The 25,164-nt window shown below is 42.0% G+C and overlaps 1 protein-coding gene across 6 annotated transcripts in view; it reads left to right on the forward strand.

Annotated features, from left to right (window-relative positions):
• SH3KBP1 (SH3 domain containing kinase binding protein 1) overlaps nt 1-18,042 on the forward strand; it is a 226,641-nt gene extending 208,599 nt beyond the window's left edge. For all 6 annotated transcript variants that reach the window (XM_066981109.1, XM_066981113.1, XM_013183859.3 and 3 more), the window contains 5 exons: nt 6,432-6,541; nt 7,600-7,725; nt 10,597-10,868; nt 13,405-13,468; nt 15,402-18,042. In XM_066981109.1, coding sequence (XP_066837210.1) covers nt 6,432-6,541; nt 7,600-7,725; nt 10,597-10,868; nt 13,405-13,468; nt 15,402-15,443 — 614 coding nt within the window. In that variant the 3' untranslated portion in view covers nt 15,444-18,042. The remainder of the gene's footprint in view (nt 1-6,431; nt 6,542-7,599; nt 7,726-10,596; nt 10,869-13,404; nt 13,469-15,401) is intronic.
• Nucleotides 18,043-25,164: the final 7,122 nt, after the last annotated feature.

A 25,164-nucleotide genomic window follows, 5' to 3' on the forward strand; every position in this document is an offset into this window, starting at 1 on the left:
TGTAGAATGATACTGATTTAAACAGCTTCACTTCATGCCCTTTTGCACTACTCAAATTTTAGGTTATGTATTTCTTTTTATTTTCACAAAGAATTGTTATTTCTGAGGGCTAGTGCAGTGACAAAAGAAAAAAAAAAAGAACAAACAACTAGCTCATGTAATAATTTACTGGATCAAACACTAACGATTCCAGAAAATTACTGAATTATTCCAATTAACTGTTGGTATTGAGTTCTTTCTACATGTCAAGATTAATCCCAACGCTTTTAACTATATGCACACACACTGTGGAACGCAGCAATCCTGAAACAAGACTTGTATATCCATCTTGTATATACAAACTAGGATTGCTTTGAAATCATCTAATATTTATAATCATATGGATTTAAGCTAAGTGATTTAAAGAATAAGCCACAAATATATAAAAGTGATATATCTACAGTGGAAATGCTCAGCTCACGCATACAAGCAGCAGTTTCTGCACTTTGCAAAAAGACTGAGCTGCACAGGCGTTTCCCACACAGAGCCAAGTGGACACATCTTTCCAATATTTTTCCTGGCTCCTTACACATTTGCATAGTATTTATGAAAGCAGTTAATAATCTTCAGCAGAGCTAACAGAAGGCACATACGTATTCGTTGATTCCTGTTGAAATGTATAGTTTTGGAATGATTTTTCGAAGAGATTGCCTGAAAGCTGGTAAACACGAGCACATTTTTCAGTGTTTGCTCAGACTTTAATCTGCAGAGCATTGACGGTGGATCATGGAGCACCGGCTGAACCCATGTCATCAGCTGTGCTCTTTTTCTGTCCCTCCCCCAAGCCTGGTGCTGAGCTGGCCTGGAACGGTACTTAAAAATACCCTACTTCAAAATATCTAACAAACACCAATCCTTCAGCATATTGTGTTTCCTTGAGCTGTATTTGCAGATGCTCCGGAGTTGCTATGCTGCTCTTCTGCGCTCGAATTTATTAGGAGAGGTGATTGCTGTGCCTCTGCTGGAAGAAAGTGATTTAATAAGATTTGGCCCATACTAGGGAAAAAGGTGGAGAATCTTTCCAGTAAAATGTTGTAGAGCGGAGCATTTTTGTGTTTAAATCACAGGCCATTATACTGCAAGACATTATAATTATGTTGCCTGAAGACACAGAGTAGTAGTTGGAAGAAGGAAAATATTGCTGAATAGAAGGGTTGGAGGACAAAATGTGGCTTTTACAGTGAAGACAAAAATCTGCCTAAACCAGTTGTTTCTTCCTATGCTGCTGCTCATGTTTATTTGAATATAGCAAAGCAAAGCAAAGGAACAAAACTACACAAGTGGGTTAAGTTGTAATATTTATGTCACTGAATCCAAATTACCCACAAACATAGATGTGAATTGTAAATATTGTAATTGGGGATATGGTAACGGTCCATTAAGAAAATTAATTAGGTCTCTTGCCCCAGAGGGTGCAGAAAAAGGCAATCAAACAGAAATTTAAATCATTCTCCATGTGTGTCAAATGGAGTTGCCTGAAAACAGCATATCCATTTCTTCTAGCTCAGTTTTCTTGACCTTTCAGCTCTTTCTTGGCATCTTCTGAATTGTTAAAAATAAAATCCTTATGAGGGCACTGGCAAGTGGTTTGCTAAGCTCATTATGGCAGCTTTTACATTCTGCTATTAAACCAATAAAACTCCAGGCTGAAATGTGAAAGGCTAATTGTATACTTTAGGATGGTGGCTGCTCAGTGGCTGTCCTCGAAGCTGGGCAAGCAAAGCTGTTTCCAGCCAGAGCAAAGAGTTGTGACTGCAGGCATTCCAGGCACATCACCGTTACACTCTTAAAGTAACCCTGTGGCCAGGGAACCCTCCTGCTGACAGTAAACTACCTGAATGTTAGAAAAGAGCCTGCAGTTAACCATGGATGAGATCCTGATATCCTGGCCCTGGCTGAAAGTATAGCAGCATTCCTTGAAGGGTAAGATGCTGCATGATGCTCTTCATTCAGCACGGAGAGAAGAGCAGAATCTAGGCACTTGAAGCAGTTAAAATAATTCTGGGCTTCTGAAAATTCCCAGAAATGTTTATATTCTCTATTGAGGTGCTTTTAATTAGTGCTGTGTGTTGAATGGACAGTAATGCAGAAGATCTGACCTGCAGATCTCTGTCTCCTTTGATGAAGGGTAGCTTTCAGGATTAATGTATTTAAGGACAGCGTACCATTTCACTAGCCCATTGTCAGTCTTCTAAATGTATTGAATATGATAATGAAATGAAATCTACCTCTCTGACTTTTGTGACATTATCTTCTTCAAATGAATTGAACGCCACCTTGGCCTCATTTATTTCAGCTCTGCTGTGTTTCTCTTCTCTGAAATCTCGTCATTAGCATTCCGAATATGTTGATTCTGATACTATCCATCACTTCCCATTTCAGTTTTCTCAAGGTGAAATCTCTCTGCTAATTCCAAAAGCTTTCCATCTTCATTATGTAGAAATGACTTTGCCCAAAGACAAAAAAAAAAAAAAAAACACACAAGAACTCAAGATAAAATTGAGGCCTAGCCATATTTTCTGCTAGAATAGTAAATGCACAGGAGGAGGTAGGCGAGAAAGGAAGCATAACCATTTAATTTATTTCTGGGATTTATTTATTTTTTTTGAAAGATTGAAAGTTGTTTTCCAGGAAGGTACAAATCTATTTAGCTCAAAACTTATTCCTCAACTAATTGTTTGTTTTCTTCAATCTGGCTGTTGTTTGAAAACACCATCATCATGCTTTGAATGACCGTGTCTCCAAACAAACAAGAATGGGGTAAGATCCTATTCTTAAGTGGCATGGAAAGATACCAGGGAATGCTTCTTGCACTGCTGATATTTCTCCTATTCCTTAAATATGCTTGCTCAGTAAGCTGGGCATTTTGTTGTGTGTACTACACCAGTATGCTAGAATTACACGGATGTCTGTCTCCCCATCTCGTGAATTACTTCATGAATTACCAGCTTGATCAGCAAGGCAGTAATAAAGATGAATGCATCTATTTATTTGTAGAACAAGTGTCACCATATATATATATATATTTAATTAGAGATTCCCCCTGTTAATTGAAGGGTGTCTTATGTCTTCTGTGTGTTCAAGAGAGCCCTTTTTACTGATTATTACTAGCAGACACAGAGAAGGCTGGACCAGTGCAGAGTTCACTTCTACTAGATGCTGATGCTGCTGTACTAGTGTTCAACATGCCTGTGAATATGGTAGATGGGACTTTATTTTTAATGGCCTCCCATTTGGTTTAGCTCAGAAAGGCTTTATATTTTGCTTAGCACATATATTTAAGCTTGCAACGTCTGATGGCTCCCAAAATACACACCACAATCAAATTACTGTGTTTAATGACTTCAGTGAGTATAGTATAGTCACACCCATATGGTCTTGCTTTCCGTTAGCAAAAAAAAAAAATCAAATAACCTCTATAATTGAATTAATTACTGTATCTGCAGTATAGATTATAGTAAGGCAGAGGTCTCTTGAGTGGTCATGTTCCTGATTTTCTCCACCAGTGGATGGGAATTGCCCTGAATGGTGATGATCATGGAAGGTGGTGATAATCTTAGATGTAGAGAGGATTTGGGAGTGAGAACCACATCTAAATAAGGAGAAAAAAGGTGGGGGAAGGAGGAGATAAAGGGCATGTAGAAGTACTAGAAATGGATTTACTATTTTAGCATTGTACCAAGTGTTGTCCCTTACACTTAAATAGAGTCTCATTTATAGTATCAGCTGAATGGCTGTGATTTCTCTGTTGGCAGCAAATCTTACCTGTGGAACCTTTCCAACCTCTGCTCTGCTCTGTTCTTTTTAAAAATCCAGTGCAGGTTGAGGCTGCTTTAGTTTATTTTTCTAGCCATCAGAATTGCATCCAGAAGTGGAAGAAATGAAGGATTGTCATATTTCTTCACATTATTTCCTGATAATAGAAGCTTTGCACAGAAATGTTCGTGTTTCATAGTATTCATAAAATGCATGGAGAACGTTTCATCTGCAAGTGCTCATGGGTCTCCTGAACAAAAATTTGTATCCTCTTGTGCAGTTTATCAATACATTTTACAATTGAAACATGAATATTTCGTTGTTCAAATCAAACATAGAAGTCTAGGTAATGGTTAGCTTATGTAAGGCAAAGAAACACACTTTTATACCTTCACTGTTTTTTTCATTGACTGTTTTCCATTTTAGTGTAGATATTTATCCTATGTAAGAACAGATGAAGGTACAGTGGTGCTTACCATGGAAGTGTCAACAGAGAGAGAACTGATGCATTGGAGCATTCCCATGCTGTAAGATAACTTCAGTCACTCTATTACCCCCCAGAGCTGTAGCCTGCTCTTCTTCTCAGCTTTAACAGCTTGTATCAGTCCTCTGCTACTGATCCTTTCTTCCAAACAGGTATTTGTGTGGCTGGGCGCATGTTTTTGGAAGAAGAGCTGGACTAAAACTCGCTCAGGGAAAAAAAAAAAAAAAAAAAAAGGGTTAGATGGGGAAGAATGGCTGGGGTAAGCAGAGGTTTGCTTCAGTCACCATTTTGTATAGTTAAGCATCACATGTTTGTAGAAAAGGTGTATATTTTCGACTTAAGAAAGTAACAGTGGTGAAAACAAAGACAATGTATAAAAATACATCACTGACTTCCTGTGTGATCTAAAGCAAGTCATGTAGCTATCTCATACATCAGCTTCAAACTGGCTGTTGCTGGAAACCAGCTCCTATATTTAGGCTTTTTTTTTTTTTCTTCAGAAAATAATTCTTTTACTTGTATTTCTCCTTTCCTGTAGCCCTGAAGTTCTGTATGTCTCCAGATAGGTTTTGTGTAATCTGTTTGCGTTAACTTATTTTTACTTTAAAAGCACTGCAGCCTCACCTGATATGTAGATAAACTTTAAGCTTTGGATTGCCAAATTGCCATTGACTGACTTTGTGAGACACTTCAGGGCATGGGGTTGCAGCAGTCAATAAAAAAACAGAGAGAGAAATACCTGGTAGAGGACAGTGGGGTCACAGGCTATATATAGGAAGAGTTGCTCCAAAAATAGAATAATGTTTAAGAGGTGAATAACCTTAGACTATTTCAGGGGTATTGAAAGAAGTCTCCTTTTTTTTTTTTTTCCACCTTCTTTTTTTTAAAATCTCCTGGGAATGGAAAAATATTGCTGAGTAAAGAATGTCTGAACCTATTTGTTTCCTAGCTGCCAAGTCATGGACTTGGAATCAATGTAAGCGTCCTTCAGTGTGCTTAGTTTATTGCACAGACCCATCAATAGGTTTGTTTTTCCATCACTTAATTCTGTGCAATGATTGTAATACAGCAGCAAAGCTTGATCTTCAGAGATTCATTGTTCTGTAACAGTTCTGAAAATTAGGTGCCTGGTATATACATACCTGCTAACTTAGAAGCTGTTTTTTTCCTGCATGTGTGCAATGACAAATGGTCTCTGAATAACAAATACCATTCCAGCGTTTGATTTATGCCTGAAAGTAATTTTACTGAATTTTGATTTATTGTGTCTAGAGTATCTCCTGTATATTTTCTGAATCATTTCTGTTTAACATATGCAATAGGGCATTTTGAAATTGATGTGACTGAAACTGATATAGCCCATAAAAATAGATGAATGGTGTTAAGCCATTTGATTCAGGCATGTAATCACGAGCCACAGTACTCCTTCAGCCATCGTTCTTCCATGTAAACATGCTACCACGTGGCTGGATTCAGCGAACACTTCCCTCCTATTTCACTAGCCATACAAACAGTCAAGACTCCTGAGCTTTGTACAGCTTCGGGAATCTGTTGGAGATTTCTCTTACCATAGCCTCTGGACTGCTGAAGATATCCCCCTCATCTGCAGCTTCTGGAAACTATGCCGCCTCCAGCTGCTGGCGTTTGGGAACCTGCAGGTGCCTTCCAGCTCCAGCACTCTCCTTCTCTGATCCCCTGAGCAATTGTGTGGGATGCTGCAGGTGCAGCACAGTACAGTTCTTGAGACAACGCGTGCACTGTCCTCTGTCTCCAGTTATTCAGAGAAAAACTACTAACCCTTTTAATAGCAAGATGGAAATTTTGAAACTGTTTATTCTATCCACAGGACCCGTGTTGTCATTTAGCTTTCACTACACTGAGAGTAAACAAAACCATAGGCTCCTCTGAGCATTTCCTGTCTGCTTTATTGTGTTTGACATGCAAGGGCCATTGTGCTTGGCAAGGGCGACTGGGTTGCAGCTGCCTTTGACTTCCAGGATTTTTTTAGTGACATCATGGTGTCTAGATGTGCGCAGAATACTGTGACACAATGGGGAAAGTGAGATTTGATTTCTTTGAAATTAAAAGAAAAAAAAGTGATTCTTATAAAACAATTGCCAGAAAACCAAATCAATTCTGTTTTATTTTTAAGACTTGGAAGGTTTTGACTCTGTAGTACCAATTGCTGAGAAGCTTAATCATCCAACTACAACCAGACCAAAAGCTACTGGCAGGCGACCGCCCTCTCAGTCTCTCACATCTGTAAGTTAATTTTCCTTTTCTTTTAAGAAGATTTTTCCTGACTTTTTTCTTCCTTCTATTTCTGTTCCCTGGTGCTTTTAATACATGTACACAGCCATTCCTTCACACGTACAGTGAGGCAGAGAGATGCAGCTCAGGAAAATTTGTGTCAGAAGGCTGCCAGTGTTTTGAATGCTAATGCTTAAAACATTCCCTCCCTTGTAAGATTTGTACCCCCTTATTTGGGTGCTGCCAGATTTTCTTTGCCAACAATGGGTGAGGCCAGAAAAATCCTTCCTAAAAATCTTTGGAATAAACTAGCTTCTGCTAAGTATTGAGGATTTTATAAGCATTTCCAAAAAGAGAGCTTTTCTGGAAATCATTTCCCTTGATTTCTCTAGGCCACTTACTTACCAGATTTTGAGGACAGCAGACTGTTGTTGGCCTTCAGTAGCTCTCCTTGAGCCGTCATACATCTCCTCTCACAAGCTCATATTTGTAAATATATGGGGGACTTAAATTTCTAATAAGTATGTTGAGACACTTGTTTTCATAAACCATGCTTTGGAAACCATTGCTCTATCTTTGGGAGAAGGAACAAGGGGTGAAAAGAACCTTCCATCCCTGTTTGCACCTTTGCAAAGAGACCATGCCTGTGGCAGCCCTGCAATGCCAGCAGTGTGCACAGGCAGCAGCATGACTCCTCTGAAGAGCAGCAAAGAAAGACCTGCACTGAGCAAAGTGGTGGCAGAGCTGACACCTACCACATGGTTCTCGGTGTCCTAGCCAAATAAGATACAGCTCTGCTTGTGGACGGGAAGGTGCTTTCGTCTTATAATATAAAGCAATATGAAGATGTAAATTATTGTTGAGCCCAACTCTCTAAGTATTTCTCATTTCATCTAGCCTGGAAAACAAGGGTTAAAAAACTGGGGAGAGAGAGTACTGATTTTAAGTGTTGTTATTTTGAAAATAGTTTTAAAAATCATATACATTTTCTTCTTTTTTGTTGAGTTCTTGTACAATGAAAATATCTGCATTTTTTTCCTCTCATGGTATGTGTGTGTTTAACTACATAGTCGTCCCTTTCAAGCCCGGATTTCTTTGACTCACCAAGTCCTGAAGAAGAGAAGGAGGAACATGTTTCCGTTACACACAAAACTATTGAAGTGTCAAGGAAATCAAGAACTGTTACAATATCACAAGTAAGTTATTTGGAATGTCTCTGTTTAACCTTGTGGCATGCATTTTAATTTTTGAAAACATTATTAAATAGTTACTTTTAACATCTAATTCAACAATCACTTTGGTAACCAGTCCTTCAAAGAAGCTTAAAAATGGTAATCATTACTAAAGATTCTTCTGGGTTTGAAATGCAAGTCTAAAGTGAATTGCACAGTTAAATTGCCTCCATAACCATAGTGTGAAAAAAAATCCTTAATATATAAATATTACATTCTAATAGTATAACTAAAGTATTCGAAAGATGCAGTTGTGCACTTCTGTGATCAAGTTATGAAGATAATGTTTTGCTATATAGCTCCCTCTTCTGGGTGCACTTGGATTAATGAATACTCTTGGGCCAACATCCGTAAATGATCTGCTGGCATGACAACCATGTAGATGTTGTTCCTGTACAACACGAAGACTGCTATCAGAAAGTAGCTGCTTGAGGCTCTAATACAGATGGCCAGTTAAGCTCTGGAATAATGTGTTCAATGTGGATGACTCCAGTTGTGCCTTGCTCACTTGCTGCAGGTTTGGACTTAGCCTCTTTTCAGTCCAAAGGGAACTTGCATCTGGTCATATAAGGGTTATTATCCATGAAGGGTCGGGTTACAGGTACACACTGCTCAGACACGTACACACATACATAAAATATTAAAAGAAGCACAATACATACACAATACATGAAACGTTATTAAGGTCATGGAGTCGAGTTATTCATCTCTCTTGTGATTTATAATGTCATTTTTCTATATATAGTCACACTGTTTGTTCCACAGAACACATTTCTTTAAGCAGTGCCTGCCTGGGACAGGTTTGATACTCAGTCACACTCATGCAGTGGGGAAGACTGCTTTCTGCAGAATGTGGTGGATCCTGCTCTTCCCTCCACACCCCGTTTTCTCCTAATTCTCATCTGACTGCTAACTTTTCTCTCAGTTACTTTGTCCAGTTAATGTCCATGGCCTCAGTCCTCAGGTCTTCACTCACCGTGTATCTCCATCTGTTTCCATAATATTTTTGCTCAGTATCTTACTCTATTTGCCATTCAGTTTGAATATCTCTTTTCTAATGATAGAGTTAGATGGCTGTGGTGGTTTCACCCAGCTGGGCAGCTGAGCTCCACCACAACTGCTTTCTCACTCCCCCTCCTCAAAGAAAAAGGGGGAGAAAATGTGACAAAAAGGGCTCAAGGGTTGAGATAAGGACAGGGACATTACTCAACAATTATCATCACAGGCAAAACAGACTCAGTATAGGCAGATTAATGTAATTTATTGCCTATTTCTAGCAGGCTATAGCAATGAGAATCTGAAAGCAAACTACAGACACCTTCCCCTCCATTCATGGGGCTCTCCATGGGCCGCAGCCTCCTCCAGGCCACATCCACCTGCTCCACGTGGGCTCCTCCACGGGCTGCAGCGTGGAGATCTGCTCCATGTGGGACCCATGGGCTGCAGGGGGACAGCCTGCTCCACCAGGGGCCTCTCCCTGCACAGCCCTCAGGGGAACTGCTGCTGCCTGCCTGGAGCGCCTCCTGCCCTCCTGCTGCACTGACCTTGGGGGGCTGCAGGGCTGCTTCTCACTCCTCTCTCCCAGCTGCTTTTGCACAGCAGTTTTTCCCTTTTCTTAACTCTGCTCTCCCAGAGGCCCACCCAGCGTCGCTGCCTGGCTCGGCTCTGGCCAGCAGCAGGTCCCTTTTGGAGCCGGCTGGAGCTGGCCCTTATCTGACATGGGGCAGCTGCTGGGCTCTGCTCACAGAGGCCACCCCTGCAGCTGCCCTGGTACTAAAACCTTGCCACATATACTCAACATGGGCAGTCTTGTGTTTTTTTCTTATTCTGGGCTAAATCAGATCTTCCAATAGTTCTGGTAGGTGTTATATAAGGCACACATTAGCATTACCAAATAACAACATGATAAATAAGTGGCACTTTACTTGCCATTGTGATAACTGTACTTGTACACTGTGCTGTGTATGCAGTGAAGTAACTGGTACTATATGGTAGGTGTCTTCTATGCCTTGTCTATTGAGTAGAGCACTGTGTTGCAGTTCAAGAAATATGGGATCCTTCTGAGCTAAGACATAAATTTTCAGGATAGCTAGGGTAATGCTGCATTATTCTCTTAAGTTCCTGTAAGAATGAAGAGCCATTGGTTGTTACAAGGATTCACAGATGATTCAGGTACCAGAGGACAGTACAGTGAAGTTATACAACTATTTTATTTCATATTAATATACTATCATTGTGAAGTCATGGGATTTTGTGTTAGTTTTTATATCATTTCACCTAGCAACTTTATGGAACAGTTAGCTATTTTTCTAATACTGAGGGCAACATTTAACACAGTCTTCTAATTTTAAAACAGTATCATATATTGAAGAATCCTTCAATGGTTAGTTGAAAATCATCAGTGTAATCTACAAAAAATGCAATTTGGATTCTTGGCCACACTATTTTGTGCTCTGCAGGAGACTTCCATGGACGTAGGCATGTTCTTACAAACTGAGAGAAATTCTTACATTTCTGAGAGAAACAGTCAATATCTTCCTTGGTTCATTGCAGTGCTCAGACTGAGGTCTTGGAAATGCTTATTGCTGATCAGCTGTAGCAACTGGAAACTTCTGCTGAAACTGTCTGGAATTACAGGTCCCAGCTAAACCCCCTCTGATGTATAAGTACAAAGATAATTTGACTGGTTGTTCTGGCTGTCATATTTGAAACTTTCTATGTCTGACTATGGACTTTCAACATTACTATATAGCAGCAAAATATTTAATGTTTATTAGAGGTTTTGATTTTCATAAAGCATTCTCCAGGCATTAAATGTTGTTCTTTTTGTTACAGGTGTCTGATAATAAAACTTCCTTGCCTCCGAAACCAGGAGGTTTGGCTAGTGGCAGTAATGTACAACCATCTCTATCCCCTTCACCGTCACCTGGATTTCATTCAATTGCTATGGGAACAACAGGCCACAGGTCAAATTCCCCATCCCTGTTTGGTACTGAAGGAAAGCCAAAGACTGAACACTTGAGCCAAGGTCAGACTGCCCTGGAGGAGCTGAGAACACAAATTAAGGAGCTAAAAATCATCATTGAAACGATGAAAGACCAGCAAAAGTAAGTACTGCAAATCACAGCTGTAATTGGGATACATCCATTAAGTGTGGCATCAGTTTCTTCTGGAGTTTGTCTTCGTATACATTACTGATTGCCTTTGTGTTTGTGAGTGGTTTCTGTCTACTTTCCTGACAGAACACATTCGGAGGTGAGAAGGTCAGGAAAAAAGACTGGCACTATCTGCTTTGTGACATAAGCAGAAGTTTATGGGCTGTTGAAAAAGTTAAGCTATACAAGCTATAAGTGGTGAATAATTTTATATTGTTTAATTTGCCAATAGCTACTTGGGAACTCACCCTAATCTTAATAAGGGGGGCATTTGTTCTAGTTGTAATATGAATTCAGTAGAAGTGCCTAAAACTATTAAATTGATTTAGAATCATAGAATGTTAGAATGATTTAGGTTGGAAGGGACCTTAAAGATCACCTGGTTCCAACCCCCCTGCCATGGGCAGGGACACCTTCCACCAGACCAGGCTGCCCAAAGCCCCATCCAGCCTGGCCTTGAGCACCTCCAGGGATGGGGCATCCACAGCTTCTCCGGGCAGCCTGTTCCAGTGCCTCACCACCCTCTGAGTGAAGAATTTCTTCTGAGTATCTAATCTAAATCTACCCTTTTTAAATTTAAAACCATTATTCCTTGTCCTATCACTCCACTCCCTGACCAAGAGTCCCTCCCCAGCTTTCCTGTAGCCCCCTTTAGGTACTAGAAGGCCACTGTAAGGTCTCCCTGGAGCCTTCTCTTCTCCAGGCTGGACAGCCCCAACTCCCTCAGCCTGTCTTCACAGGAGAGGGGCTCCAGCCCTCTGATCATCTTTGTGGCCCTCCTCTGGACTCATTCTAATACATCCATGTCCTTCTTGTGCTGGGGGTCCCAGAGATGAACGCAGGGCTCCAGGTGGGGTCTCACGAGAGCAGAGCAGAGGGAGAGAATCACCTCCCTCACCCTGCTGGCCATGCTGCTTTTCATGCAGCCCAGGATATGGTTGGCTTTCTGGGCTGCAAGTGCACATTGCCGGCTCATGTCAAGCTTCTCATCAACCAACACCCCCAGGTCCTTCTCCTTAGTGCTACTCTCTGTCTTTTCTCCATCGAGCCTGTATCTGTGCTTGGAATTGCCCTGGCCCAGATGCAGGACCTTGCCCTTGGCCTTGTTGAACCTCATGAGGATTGCACAGGCCCAGCTCTCCAGCCTGTCCAGGTCCCTCTGGGTGGCATCCCTTCCCTCCAGTGTGTTGATTGCATCACCCACCTTGGTGTCATCAGCAAACTTGCTGAGGGTGCACTCGATCCCACTGTCCATGCTACTGACAAAGATGTTAAACAGTGACGGTCCCAGTACTGACCCCTGAGGACCACCACTTGTTACTGATCTCCACCTGGGCATTGAGCCGTTGACAGCAGCTCTCTCTGTGTGACCATCCACCCAATTCCCTACCCACCGAGTGGTCCATCTGTCAGTGAGACAGATGGGAGACAGCGTCAAATGCTTTGGTATTGTTTGCTGGCGTGTTGCTGCTAGCACATTTTCACAGGAAGCTTGTATTTCAGAAGAAGTAATGCATTTGTCATTAGGACATTTGAAGTTGGGTTTATGACCCTGCATCTTATTTCAGGGATGGCCATCTTTGTTTTATTTTAAGCTGCTCATCTCGTAGGGCTTTCACATAGTTTTTGTTATTCCTGAGAGTATTTGATGTTTTGGAAGCGAATCCTCCACTGTCATTGTCTGTTGCCTGTAGCCCAGTCAGGAAAAAGAAAAGGCAAAGCAGAGGGCAGAGACTGTGCCAGAACAGGGGTGTGGGGGTAGTTTGGGAGAAGACCTTGCAGGAGGGCATGGTTCAGGCTGCAAGTAGTCACTGAGCCCCACAGCTTAATCTCTTAGGCTGTCTCCTGCTCCTCTGCCCTCCCCAGCCCTTCTTGCATGGGCTGCTCCCACCTGCTGGCCTCTGTCTCAAGGTGAGGGCACTTTGGGAATGTGGGGAGGTGTCTGCTCCTGGTAGCGGTGTTTCCCTTCCCTTCCAAGAAGGGAGACAGGAAATCCATACCTGGGAGTCATTAAGGCTCATAAATGAAGCTGAAGGTTACTTTGTGTTGTCGGCACAAACGGCTTCTGACTGGCTTAAGCATACGATACGATGGGCAGAATTTGTGTTACAGCTCTTATAACCCACCAACAGCCAATCCATCTACATTCTGTGTGGAAAAAAGGCAGCTGGATTCAACGTTCATACAGCCAGCCAAGAGCAAAGCCTGTGGATGCAGCGCTGTTAGGAGGAAATGTATTGTTCGTATTAATTTGGGGCAGGGGAAGGGCAGGGTATGCCCTATTATAGATCGTCTTACTTCTCTGTAGTAAGTAGTACACAAGAATATACTTACTTTAATTAGTTATTTGAGGAAAAAAAAAAACAAACACAAAAAAACCCCCACATAATTAGTGAAATATGGAAAATATTCCTCCAAGAGGTGACCTTTTGTACTTTATTAATTTCAATATTTGCATTCTAAGTTTTTTATCGCATTCTTTTAACAGAAAAGAGATTAAGCAGTTGCTGTCTGAGTTGGATGAAGAAAAAAAGATCCGTCTACGGTTGCAGGTACTTGAATTACTTACAGTGTTACGGAAATATCAGCAGGTTTGATTTAGCCTCACGTATAGAACATAAATCTCTGGTAAGATACTTAGATACCAGTGAATCAAAAGCTATTAACATTTCTAATAGGGGGTACCTACTCCCTTCCTAATGTTACCAGTTTGTGTCATATGTATTGCAGTGCTGGATTCTTACTGAAAAGCCTGATAATTATCTAAAAATTTATCAGCACAAGTGCACAAGTACCAAATGAAAGAACGCCATATAGGATTCCAGTTCGGGTATTTCTTTAGTGTCGGTTTTAATGGTCTGATTTTGTCACAAGTGAAATTGTATGGTTTTGTTTTTGTTTTTAATGATTTGCTCTCTTCCAGAGCTTTATATTTTGTATTAGGCTGGTCTTAGTGTTGCTGTGCCTGGAATATTATTTCACACAGCAAGGTTTTTATGTCTGTTTTACAGACTGTACTCAGGTCACCCTCACTAAAGCATCCTAAACAATATAAAAGATGGTGTTAGGATTAGGAGCCAGTTACTGCTATCACAGTTTGTGCAGTACCTTAGCTCTAGAAGTTGTCATGTTGATTTAGTGTTTGCCAGGCAGCGTGCTGCCCTACCTGCGTGTGAGGAGCAGAGCTGCACCTTTGACTTTGATCATTGACTCTGCAGCCTCAGTAACTGCTTTTCTGGATTTGGGAGAGTGATGTACTTGATAACTGCTTTTGTATCGATTATGTTTTATATTTTGGTGGTATAGGTCAGCTGTACTTTCTCTCTGTACCAGGGATAGAAAATCGAACTGTAATTTCACTGGGCTGCTCCTGCTCAGTAAAGGGCTTGGGAACATGACAGCGGATGGCAGAACTGTGTAAAGGACTTTATGCATGCAGCCACATAGGCACATGGCTTCTTCTTGTAGTTTACAATTCAGCTAAAATTGGAATATATGCAGATAAAACTGATGAACATTTTAATAGCAGTCATTGATTTAGTCTAACAGGGCAAACTATTCAGAGGTCTGTATTCCACCTCCAAGGATGGCTTTAAATGTTTACACAGAGCCCTATGTTGATGGTTTTAAAAATACGATCTTACAGCTGAATGCTTTTACTCCTGCTCAGATGTTGCTTATACTGGTTCAGATGCTGGTCGAGATGGCGTAATTAGCTTTAAATGAAGATCAACAACCAGAACAACAACAAAGAAGTTCAACAAACAGAAATTGCATTAGTTGATCAGTGCTCTGACAGGCATAAAGCAGCGCAGCTCTCGGTGCATGTATTAAATAAAGAAGAATGCAGTGATGATATGGCCCAGCTGAGCACTGCGGGTGTTTGGGAATGTATCTCACATACCTGCCTGAGGGTTTGTGGAGGCTGCTGGAAGGGCTAAGTGTGCAGCTGGGGGTGTTGGTAGCTTCAGCCACCTGCTTCTGCCACACCGCCGTACATCCATCGGAGACCTTGGGGTGCCTGGGCATGGGCTTGATGGGTGTAGAGGGCCCCCATCCCCACAGCAAGAGCCATCCCTCTAGGGGAGAGAGGACAGGTTTTGCTCCTCAGCTCAGAGTGGCTCTGTTTACTTGTGCCAGGGGTAAGTGCAGCTGCTGGTGCATGGTCACAGTGCTCATTTGGCGAGTAATTCCTGGCAATGAGCTGCACAGGCTGTGAAAGTTGTAACTGAGAGCTTGAAAGGTCTTACAGCACATGCATATATATATATATACACGAATATATTCCTCTGAGGGGAGGAAGCCATCACTGGTCACCCTGTGCAACATAGAAGGTCACCTCAATTTGTGAAATCTTTGGAAATCAGAGTGGTATAAAACCTGTACTCAGTGCCTGTGGAAAAGATGGAATATGTGCTTTTCTAGCAGCATCAACTCTGTGTCTTAAAGCGTCTAATTTCATCAGAAATACTTTTTTCTTTTCAGATGGAGGTTAACGACATAAAGAAAGCTCTTCAATCAAAGTGAATACTTGATAGATGGAATGTTGCATTATTCTACATGACTGAGACTCAAATTTATGCCCCAGCCAAAATAACTTTGTGCCAAATGATTTAAGAATTGCCTCAACATCCCTTTATTGAAGGATTAGCACAACAGTTTTTGATAGCACAACAAAAATACCAACAGTGAGGAAAAAATCTCCACGCGATGTGGTGCTGTGTGGCACTAGTTGTGACTGAAATCGATCTTCTTGTGCTAAAGGCTCTCTACTTCAAGATCATAGGTGAAATGAAAACTCAGGCAGTTTAGTCCATAGTGGTACTATTTTGATGATATTTTTCCATAAATAAAGTGTATTTCAGATTATCTGTTTACAAGCTTTATGATTTTGATTTTTGGTTTTTAATTGTCTTTTGTCACAGATTTTAAAATGTTTGTACTGCATATAGCCAGGAATGAATGTTAACGTTGGGGCTGGAGGGATTATTTTTGCTTCGAGATACAACAGCCTACTTCTTGTTACGGTCTTAAGTTCTGTTAAATATGCAATTTCATGTCCCCCGACCCCCCTACAATGAACCTTACGTTGTGTACAGTAATGTATTTAGGAGAAGAACACCAACGAAACAGAAATCTGGTCTTTGCAATGATTTGTGCCTTTCTTTGCCACACTCTGACTGGAGCTGGTTGCAAGCCGGGTCTCCGTCACGTAGCTCCCCCAACTCCTGTCACCGGTGTCCGGTAGAGGTCACGCTCGTCGTGTGCAGCTGCTCCGTACGGCCAGGCTGGTGCGAGGCGGCGGGACAGAGCGGCACGGTTGAGAGCAGCTTTGTCATTATCAGCTGTGGCTTTTTAGCTTTCCCGTTTTTGATAGGCATCTCCTTCGGTTTTGAATGTTCATCTCGCTTGATTTTCCGTAGACGATTTCAGCGCCCGCCTCCGTCCCCGATTTTGCACAGAGTGAACAGAATATGCATTATTAAAGCAAAAATAAATAAAAGTAAACTATAAAACATGAATAAAAAGTTGTATTATTTACTGCACAAGGTTCTCTATTGTGTGACATTGTTTCATTTGCTATTTATGTGCTATTGTCTGCTACATTGTGTTGTATAAGCTTTCTGCCATTGAGGTATATACAGTGAGACACTTTATAGTCCTGTTTTGCAGCAGGGCTTTCTCTTCCTATTTTTATTGAACCTGGTGCTTGCTTTGTTTCTTCCAGTTTCTATTTTCATCCTTTCAGAACAACTTCTTCATTTTCCTGTTAGCGGTTTCGCGTGTTCCTTACTAGCGGCACAGTATCTCATGCCTTGTCAACAATCTCTGTTGAGTTTTTACAAAGCATTTAAATAATGGATATTTTTGCACAGCGTAGCGAGAGTGGGTGAGTGATATTGTTGATACTTCAGAGGGTCAAAAACGACAACAAAACACACAAAGGATCTGTTCGTCATCTCACCGAATACTGGAATTGGCTCCACCCAGGATATCCTGTATCACCGCTAACCATCCTGCCTGCCAGGAACTGGATGAGACGCGGCTTTCGGTTGGCCGGTCACGTTCACACATGGCCGGCAGAGTTCCCGAAACCTTCTTGACATGCACAGATGTGTACAATACACACTCCACTGTACCCAGGTCTTGCTTTGTGGATCTCAAGTGGCAATACTGAACCTCACGATTGGGATAATTTCCTCTACAATCGCATGTGGTTCTCTTGTAGCTGCGGTGTCCGAGACTGAAAGATCTGATGATGAAACTTGAGGATGTTTCCAAAAGTCCCAATACATTCCTCAGTGTTCTTAAACACTAATAAAATATTTTATCACTGAAATGCTCTTATTTAACAATCCTAAATAACTACATTAAGATATTTTTTATACAAAGAATGATAGTCCCGTCACAGCTTTCCAGCAATAAAGGTTTCTAGATTACTTCCATATCTTTTGTGAGGTTGGTGGCAGAGAGTAGAAGAGGAGGAAATAAGGATAACAAATAAGAATTCTGTTTGGGTTTGTAATGTTATATTTGCAATGTGTATCCATAAATAAATACTTCTGGCTTCCTAGCTGCATCCCTGGAAGAAAGTAAACTATTGTATCTGTGGTAAATAAAGTATTAATTCATGAGCTGTACTTCAGAAACACAAGGGACGTCTCAGAAATGCTCCATTTTTTGCAAATGAAAGTCTGAATTTGGTGTGGAGTTTCCTGATAGCAGATTACATCTTTTTTTTTTTCCCCTTCTGTTGATGATAACTTGAGATGATAACTTGTCATTTTATAAATGCAAGTTACAAGTCCAACCTATCAAGCTCTGTAAATGAAGATCAAATAAGATTTTGTGAAAATGCTTTGTTTTGAAAGTTTATTATTCTAGGAGAAGAGAGTTCATAGAAACACAAGTTTTTCTTCTTGCTGCATTTCATTATAATAATAGAAGGTATTTTACATAGCATGTGGATTTTTCCCTTTTTAAAGAGGATCGATTATGCATTGAACCTGTGGTTAAGAACTGCTGCTTTTAAAAATGTTTGGTTTTATATTTAAAGAAAAACGGAAAATGCTGGTGAGCTGCAAAGTGCTTTTGATGTGAAAATGATTAAATATTGCTGTTTGAAGAGTTGTGTAAAATGATTTTTTGTTAATAGCACACAGTGGTCTTGCAGTAGACTTCGGTTTACATGTAGAAATCCATGTAGGTATGAAACATCAGGGCCATGCATTTGCATGATAATAGTTAAATTCTTGATTTGGAAATTTGTAAGATTATTAAGAAAAGAGTTTTATGTTCTTTTTGTAATGTTATTTTTTCAACTCTAAAAGGAATCAGCATTGCTTAATGTGGGATCATAGCACTTAGTGCTTGGTTTTCCATGGGAATGTGATGGTAAACATTCAAGATGTTCCTTTTATTAATTATATTTCATCTTCTGTTTGTATTTTTCTTATTAACAGTCCATTCATAAATGAGCCAAAGGGTTAGGCGAACAGGTCAAAGGATTAAATATAATTACATGCAACGTACTCTTGGTTTTAGGCATATGACAGCCAGCTGCTCAGTACATTTCGTGAGCCTCTTTCTGTCCGGCTGCTGAGAGGAGCAGCGCAGCCTGGGACCACCAGGGCTGACATTTTCACGTGTGCCCTCACTGTCCTGTGGCGCTGGCCCAAGGCGGGTGCAGGCCCCTCTCTCCCCCTTGGCCCCAGCCCAGCCCTTGTGTGCAGCGCCCCAGGCCAGGCCTCCCTGCAGGCACAAAAACACGTTTGCCTGCTGCGGGGCTCGCGTGGTGCGAAAACGTCTCGTGTTCCTGCGAACTCCTCGGCTGTGTCGCGCTGCAGTCATCGCTGCGCTGACAGCTCTCGCCGTGTTAGCCTCGGTTAGGGGTGCAAGAGGCAGGCAGGAGGATGGTTTAAAAGTAGGAGCAAAACAATCGCTCTGCCACTTCTGGGCCATGCAGGGGTGGCTGCGGTGCTGGGCCCAGGCGGCTCTCCTTCAGCAAGCAGAGGGAGCGTCCTCCCAGCACCGGCTTCAGCTCAGAGTGGTCCTGACATGAAAAAGAGCAATTCGGGGTGGATCTGAACCCCCTATACCACACACCGGGTGGTTGTCTCCATGGTTATTAATACCCTTGAGCCAGAAATTAGATTTCGCTTGGCACCTTTGGCCTCAGCTGATTTTTGAGCTGTCCTAGGAATTAGCAGCTAATTGCATATGCCCCGGCCCATTCATCCAGCTTCCTGCAGCTGCTTCCCTCTCTCTGCCCTCCGTTTTGGAGACCAGCCAGCTTCCTTAGGTAGCGAGCCCTGACGGTACCGGGATGCCAGCGCTTCCCAGCCTGGAACAGAGCAGCTGAGGAAACAAAAGGCACTTTTCTAAATTTCCCCAGGTGCCGTGTGAGTGCGGCCGGGGGCTGAACAGGGCTTGGTGCCACCAGCTGGGTGCTGGATGAGCCCACGCGGGGCAGGCCACAGCTCCTGGCCTCCCTCCCCTCCACGGCCTGCAAGACAAAAAGTCCAACTCAGGTACTGAAGGTTATCGGGCGCACGCAACGCAGTGCTGGTTGGTTTTACCTCTCTGTGTTAAAAGGATTTCCAGCCCTGCGCAGGCACGAACTTTAGCATGTAGCTAGCATAAGCTGCTGGGAGCCGGAGGAACAGATGCTTGAGGGACTTGCTTGGTGCCATGGAAATAGCTAAACTAACAAAATGTTAGTGCTCTTGAGCACGTAAAAGAAAGCATTAGAAATTTAATCCTATTTCTAAATGTGCTATTACTGTAGGATGCAAATTTTAAGATGTAAATTCATTTGTTGAAACTGCTACCTCACAAACTGAGGTGCTATCTCAATGTATTTTAGGAAGTTAATCAACTGTAGATGTAGACAAATCCCCAGAACCAAATCCTCTACCGTGAGAATAACTGTTCTGACACATTGCAAAAACCTTGGGGGGCAGGGCTCGGCCGCTCTGTCGGCCCCTCAGATAAGGTAAGTGTGTTCAGAGCTCTCTTATCTTCCTTTATTTGTAGGAAAGCAGCTGGGGAAGGTAGCTGATAGTCACAGGAAAACATAATTGGCTTTTATCAATATGATCTTAGACATTGTAATAGGCTATTTCAGAGGAGAAAACTTGAAAATTACGGCAGCAACAAAGCAAGTAAGATAAAAACGACCGAATTTCACAACCATTTTTGAATATCAGAACATTAAAGAAGTGTCTGCTTTCAAAACTTTCTCTGGTAATGCCCTCTCTCTTCACTGCGCTCAGACCCTGCATTTCCATTTGCTGTGGGAGATCATTTTCCTCAGTACAAGCCAGTCTCTGCCTGCTTCATCCCAGAGAGGGAAAGGCGAACGTGCTCACTTGGAAGGACCCATCAGATGCTCTTCGTCTCCTCAGTTTGCAGCATGGGAACAAAGTTTGGGATTTTGGCAGAGCACTTCTTGGGCTCTTCTTAGAGGAAGTACAAATGAGGCTGGGCAGCTGTCCCTGCTGCAGGATGATCCATCGCTTGGGTTTACCCCTTCTGGGGATGCTTTTCTGTGTGAAGGGCACAACGACAGCAGCAAAGCACAGGAGATAGCACCATTCACACAGTCTCTACCATGGTCTTCCTCCCACCACAAAGCACCAAAAAGCAGAGCAACAGGTGAGAAAGGGTAAGTAGAAAAGTACGCGCACCTGCGTGGAAATTGCTGCTGCTAGATAATATGGCTACTTGGGATTGAAAGAGCCAAATTTACCAAGCCCTGCTGGAAGCGCAGATGTAGCCATTTAGCAAATAAAAGCACAAGGCACAGGAAACATGACATACATTTTGAGACCCCAGCAAAAACAGAGTTGGCTGGAGACAGCCAGTTCATTAATGGATGGCAAATCTCTCGCCGGGGCTTCAGGATGTTTGTGCTGTGATTATGCAGCCGGGCTTGGCGCGTGTCACTGAGCTCAGGGGAATGGAAAATTTCTCATGCTCTGACACGAAGCACCTGTTTACCTCAGAAACACGGCTCAGTAACCTGTGGTCGGGGAGCTCCAGCAAGAGAAGGACGTCACCCTACTGCAATGGCTAAGAGCTTTGGTATTGGACTTCAATATTAAGCTTCAATATTAATCTGGATATGTTAAAGTCAACATTGTTGACTCAGACTAAGTGCTGACCCATGGCTCCCAAACGTCACCAGTGCAGCAGGTACCCATCACCAATGCCCCAGCTGGAGCAGAGCCTCTTTCCAGCTGGGTGCAAGTCTGGGGCAAGCCCATATTCTCCCACTGACATTACCACTCTGCTCCCAGGACCCCTCACCCAGGCCCCATGCTTCCTCAGCCTATTTCCACCTAAATATAAAGGGCAGCAATCTCAGCCTGCAAACCTCCTGTTGTCTTGAATCTGATGCCTTCCTTGTTCAGAAACACACGTCCTTGCACTCCTGAGAAGCACAGGAGGGGAGCTGCCCACTGAAGGCTGTGTCCCACCACCTCAGCCCCTGTGACGGTGCTGTGCTGATGCTACAGCTCTGGTGAGATGGTTGCCTTCTGCAGGCTCTGGCTGGTGTCTCCTTGCAGGCAGGACTGGCTGTTGCTGTGCCTCTGTTAAACAGAAATCAAATGGGGTGCTCCACATGTTGTTTTCGTGCTGCAGTGGTGTGTGCATGCTGTATGGAAACCTGTGGCTGGTTGATCGTCTCATGTGGAGGGGCTAAGAAAGGGTATCTGAAGTTTGTCCTACACACATGTACATGCCAGAGAAATAACGTTATATTTTGCTTTGTTGCTGTGTGAATAACTAGGAACACTATAGAGCAATACTGAAACCATTCAGTTTTCCAACTGGACTTAAACTTTGAGAGAAAACAATGCAGACAGGCAACAAAAAATATTACCTTGTACCCCTGCTTCTGGAAATCTTACTGCTATCACAAGCTAAACGCTCATTTCTTCAAAATATCAGCCATTATTTTGCATTTCCCAAATGAGGAAAGAGGTAGATCATTCTATTACAAAAGTATTAGCAAAACATGGATCTGTCCCTGTGAAAAGGTCAGGAATGTTCTGTGCTTCTTGGGTGTCTTGAATCTGAACAGGAAGCGAGTTATTATTTAACTTGGTATTGTGACCCTTTCCACTGCAGAGCGCAGGAAGAAACTCTCTGCTACTTCGATAGAAATGTGATTCGACACGGTGATGGGCTGAAGGTCTCACTCTTACAGCATGATAAAACTTTCCTGGGATGATTCCTATCATTCTGGCAGAGAGAGGTCTGAAAAAGACGTGCATTTGAGCGACAGCGTGTCTGGCCATAAAGTTTTCAAACCGTACAAGATTGACGTGCTGCTTAGCAGTGGCTTTAATAGCCTCGAGCATGTGACACTCTTCTGGCAAAGAATAAGTGTAATGCAAGTTGACAAAACAGAGAGGACAAAGTGTTTGGCATCACAAATTGTTTTGCTCTGTAACCAGGAGCAGCTGTAGACCGGTGCCCAGTAAGTCAGATGCACATTCAGGTCTCATCATTAAAAGCACAGAGAACTGCACATAGCCAAATCCCAATACTAAAACCAGACCCAATGCTAATAAGTTCACACTTTTACCAAGCAAAGTCATCGCATAAACAGAGAAAATAGTTGCCAGAGCTTTTGAGAAAGGCTAAGGTTGCTTTCCTTCTCACTAGGTGTCTTAGCTGCGCTCCCAGCTGCTATTGCCTGCTGCTTCCAAGACTTTTCACACTGCAAGTTCACGAATATGAGTTACTTATTGACTAAAAAATACCCCATTTTAAACAATGGTAGACTTCTTCTTCATATATCATATATCATCTGATAAATGTTGCAAATATGGATGCAATTTAAAGATTCTCATTGCATTTGTACTAAATTTACTCATCCGCCTAAACGTAAGAAGTTTTCATTAGTACCTATTACAAAAATGAGTATCAACATAACAAATGATGTTTTTTTATTTGTCACTTCAAAGCAATTCTTGCCTCTTCGGGATTCCTTTACATTTCGCAGTCCCACCTGGTAATACCAGAACTATTGTGATTACGGATCTTTAAAATGTTTCAAAGAAGCATGACAGCTTTGCTTTGGCTAAGCTTGCAAGTCTTATTTGTCCTCGTGTATATGGCATCCAGAGAAATGTAAAAATAGCATTAACATGAATACAAATGAGCCACATATTCTAGATGTCTTCATCATGTGCATAAACGCATTCCCTGCCACAGTCACAATTTTGCTGGGCTTTTGTTAATTAGTAGACAGAACAGGCCTGTTTAGCTGGAATAAAAGTGAGTGCTCTGGTGAATATCTGAATATCCCTTCAGTGAGAAATAACTTGAGAGAAGCTACAAGTGAGAATCTCGTCTTAAAACTGTCCATAAGAATAACTGTGAAGAAAACACTGAGCCGTCATGATACGTGAAGAAGTCAGGAATAATTTGATCAAGCTGAAGACAGAAAAAATAATCAGACCAAATAAGAACATGTAATCGTCTGTGAGTGCAAACGTTTTAAACCAGGCCTCTTGAAGTTAGACTTCTTATTCCTTGGGGAAATGTACACTTCTCACCCCCAGGATCTGCTTGGTTGGAGAGAGACCTAACACAAGGAGCAATCTGTTAGGTCTAGGATTGCAAAAGAGAAAATATTTGTCATGTCAAAAGGCTGTATGAGTGAAGATATCTAGGGCTGACGTTGTGTTAATATTTTTTACTGGAACAGTGGACATGGGGCTGGTTTGTTTTTCTCCCATCTGAAGCACAAACAAGAAGTTACGTGAAACATGTTGAAAACTGCTGATAAGTGGTTTTCTCTCTGACTAACTGATCACAGACCGTGGTTTGGAGAAGCTCGGTTAACCTCTGGCTCTCAGCTGGCCATTTGCTCCTCGCTTTCTGAACTGACTGGGGAAGGCTGGGGACCTGGTACTTCAACCAAATCAAAGCTTTTACCAGACATTATAAGTGCCCATGTCTAGCTCTTGTGGAACTGATCTGCTCTAGCTATCTGACAGAGAGAAATAATGTAAATAATGTTAACTATCAGCCACGTAGAAAGCGTGAGCTTTCTGTTCTGATGGAGATTCAGGAAAGGCATATTTTTATTTTGTTTTGTTTTTTATCCTCATATTTACTATTGTATTTACTGGATTTTTATTTTTATTTCAAACACGCACAGTCATCTATAAGCAAAATTCTGGCTTCATGGATGCTGTTGAGAAGACCTGCACCATTTCAAAGGCGGAAAGTGTTCACTGCTAGTCTGCACTCCTTAATCGTTCAAGCTCTCGAAGCCTTGCCCTAAAACTAGTTAAGTTAGAAGTTAATCAAGTTAGTTAAGTTAAACAAGAACTTGTTATTAGAGTGCCTGATGTGCTGAAAACGATAGGAGATGAAGAATATGGAATCAAAGTGAGTTTTGAAATTGATTACATTTTGCTCTGTATTGTGTGCAGAAAACGCATGTATACATTTAATATTTTTAGGCTGGGTGGAAAGGAAAGAAGAGAAGGCCACCCTTTGGCTAACTTTGGGTTTCATACAAGATGTCACTGTCCTTTGTTTGCAAGGGGCAGTGATGAGCAGATGCTGGGTGCCCTATGCTACCCCGTGCGAAAGAGCAGATCTGAGCAGAAAGCTGCATTTCTGAACCAGCACTTGTTTTCTTTGCCCTCTTTCTCTGTCAGCAGGCCAAATGAGCACGTGCAGTCTCATGCCCTCCAGTGAAAGAAAATGAAAAGGAATCCCCGCGATCTCTGGATCTGGTTCCAACGCTGATTCAGTGGCTGTGAGGGGTTTTGACTTCATGCCACCCTTGGAAAGCAGATGTGCCTGCAAGTTGATATTTAAAGATTGTAGCATTTGTAGGCCTTTTCATTAAGTTTCCCCTCAAGGCTCATCCATGTTGTTCAGCTGTCATTGTACAGACACAGTATTTTGAATCTGACTTTTGGAACAAAACCACACTTTGCTAGACTTCTTAGAGAGAATTTGCAGCATTTTATTTAAACTCTGGCAAAGCTTCTACATAAAGACCTTAAAAAAGAAAACCCCTCTTATCTGAATCCATACTTAAAAATAAAATCTAACGTTCTTGTTCAGTAAAGACATATTGACTATTTTCCTCTTCATCCACACAAAAGCAGCATCTGTATGGTTACTTGCATACCTACTCACTGTAAATGAAAGTAAGCGGGGTGGCACGCTAGCAGCAGTAACGCCGAGAAGTTCATTAACAAGGTGTTAA

Source organism: Anser cygnoides, chromosome 1, assembly GCF_040182565.1.
Source record: "Anser cygnoides isolate HZ-2024a breed goose chromosome 1, Taihu_goose_T2T_genome, whole genome shotgun sequence".
NCBI lineage: Eukaryota > Metazoa > Chordata > Aves > Anseriformes > Anatidae > Anser > Anser cygnoides.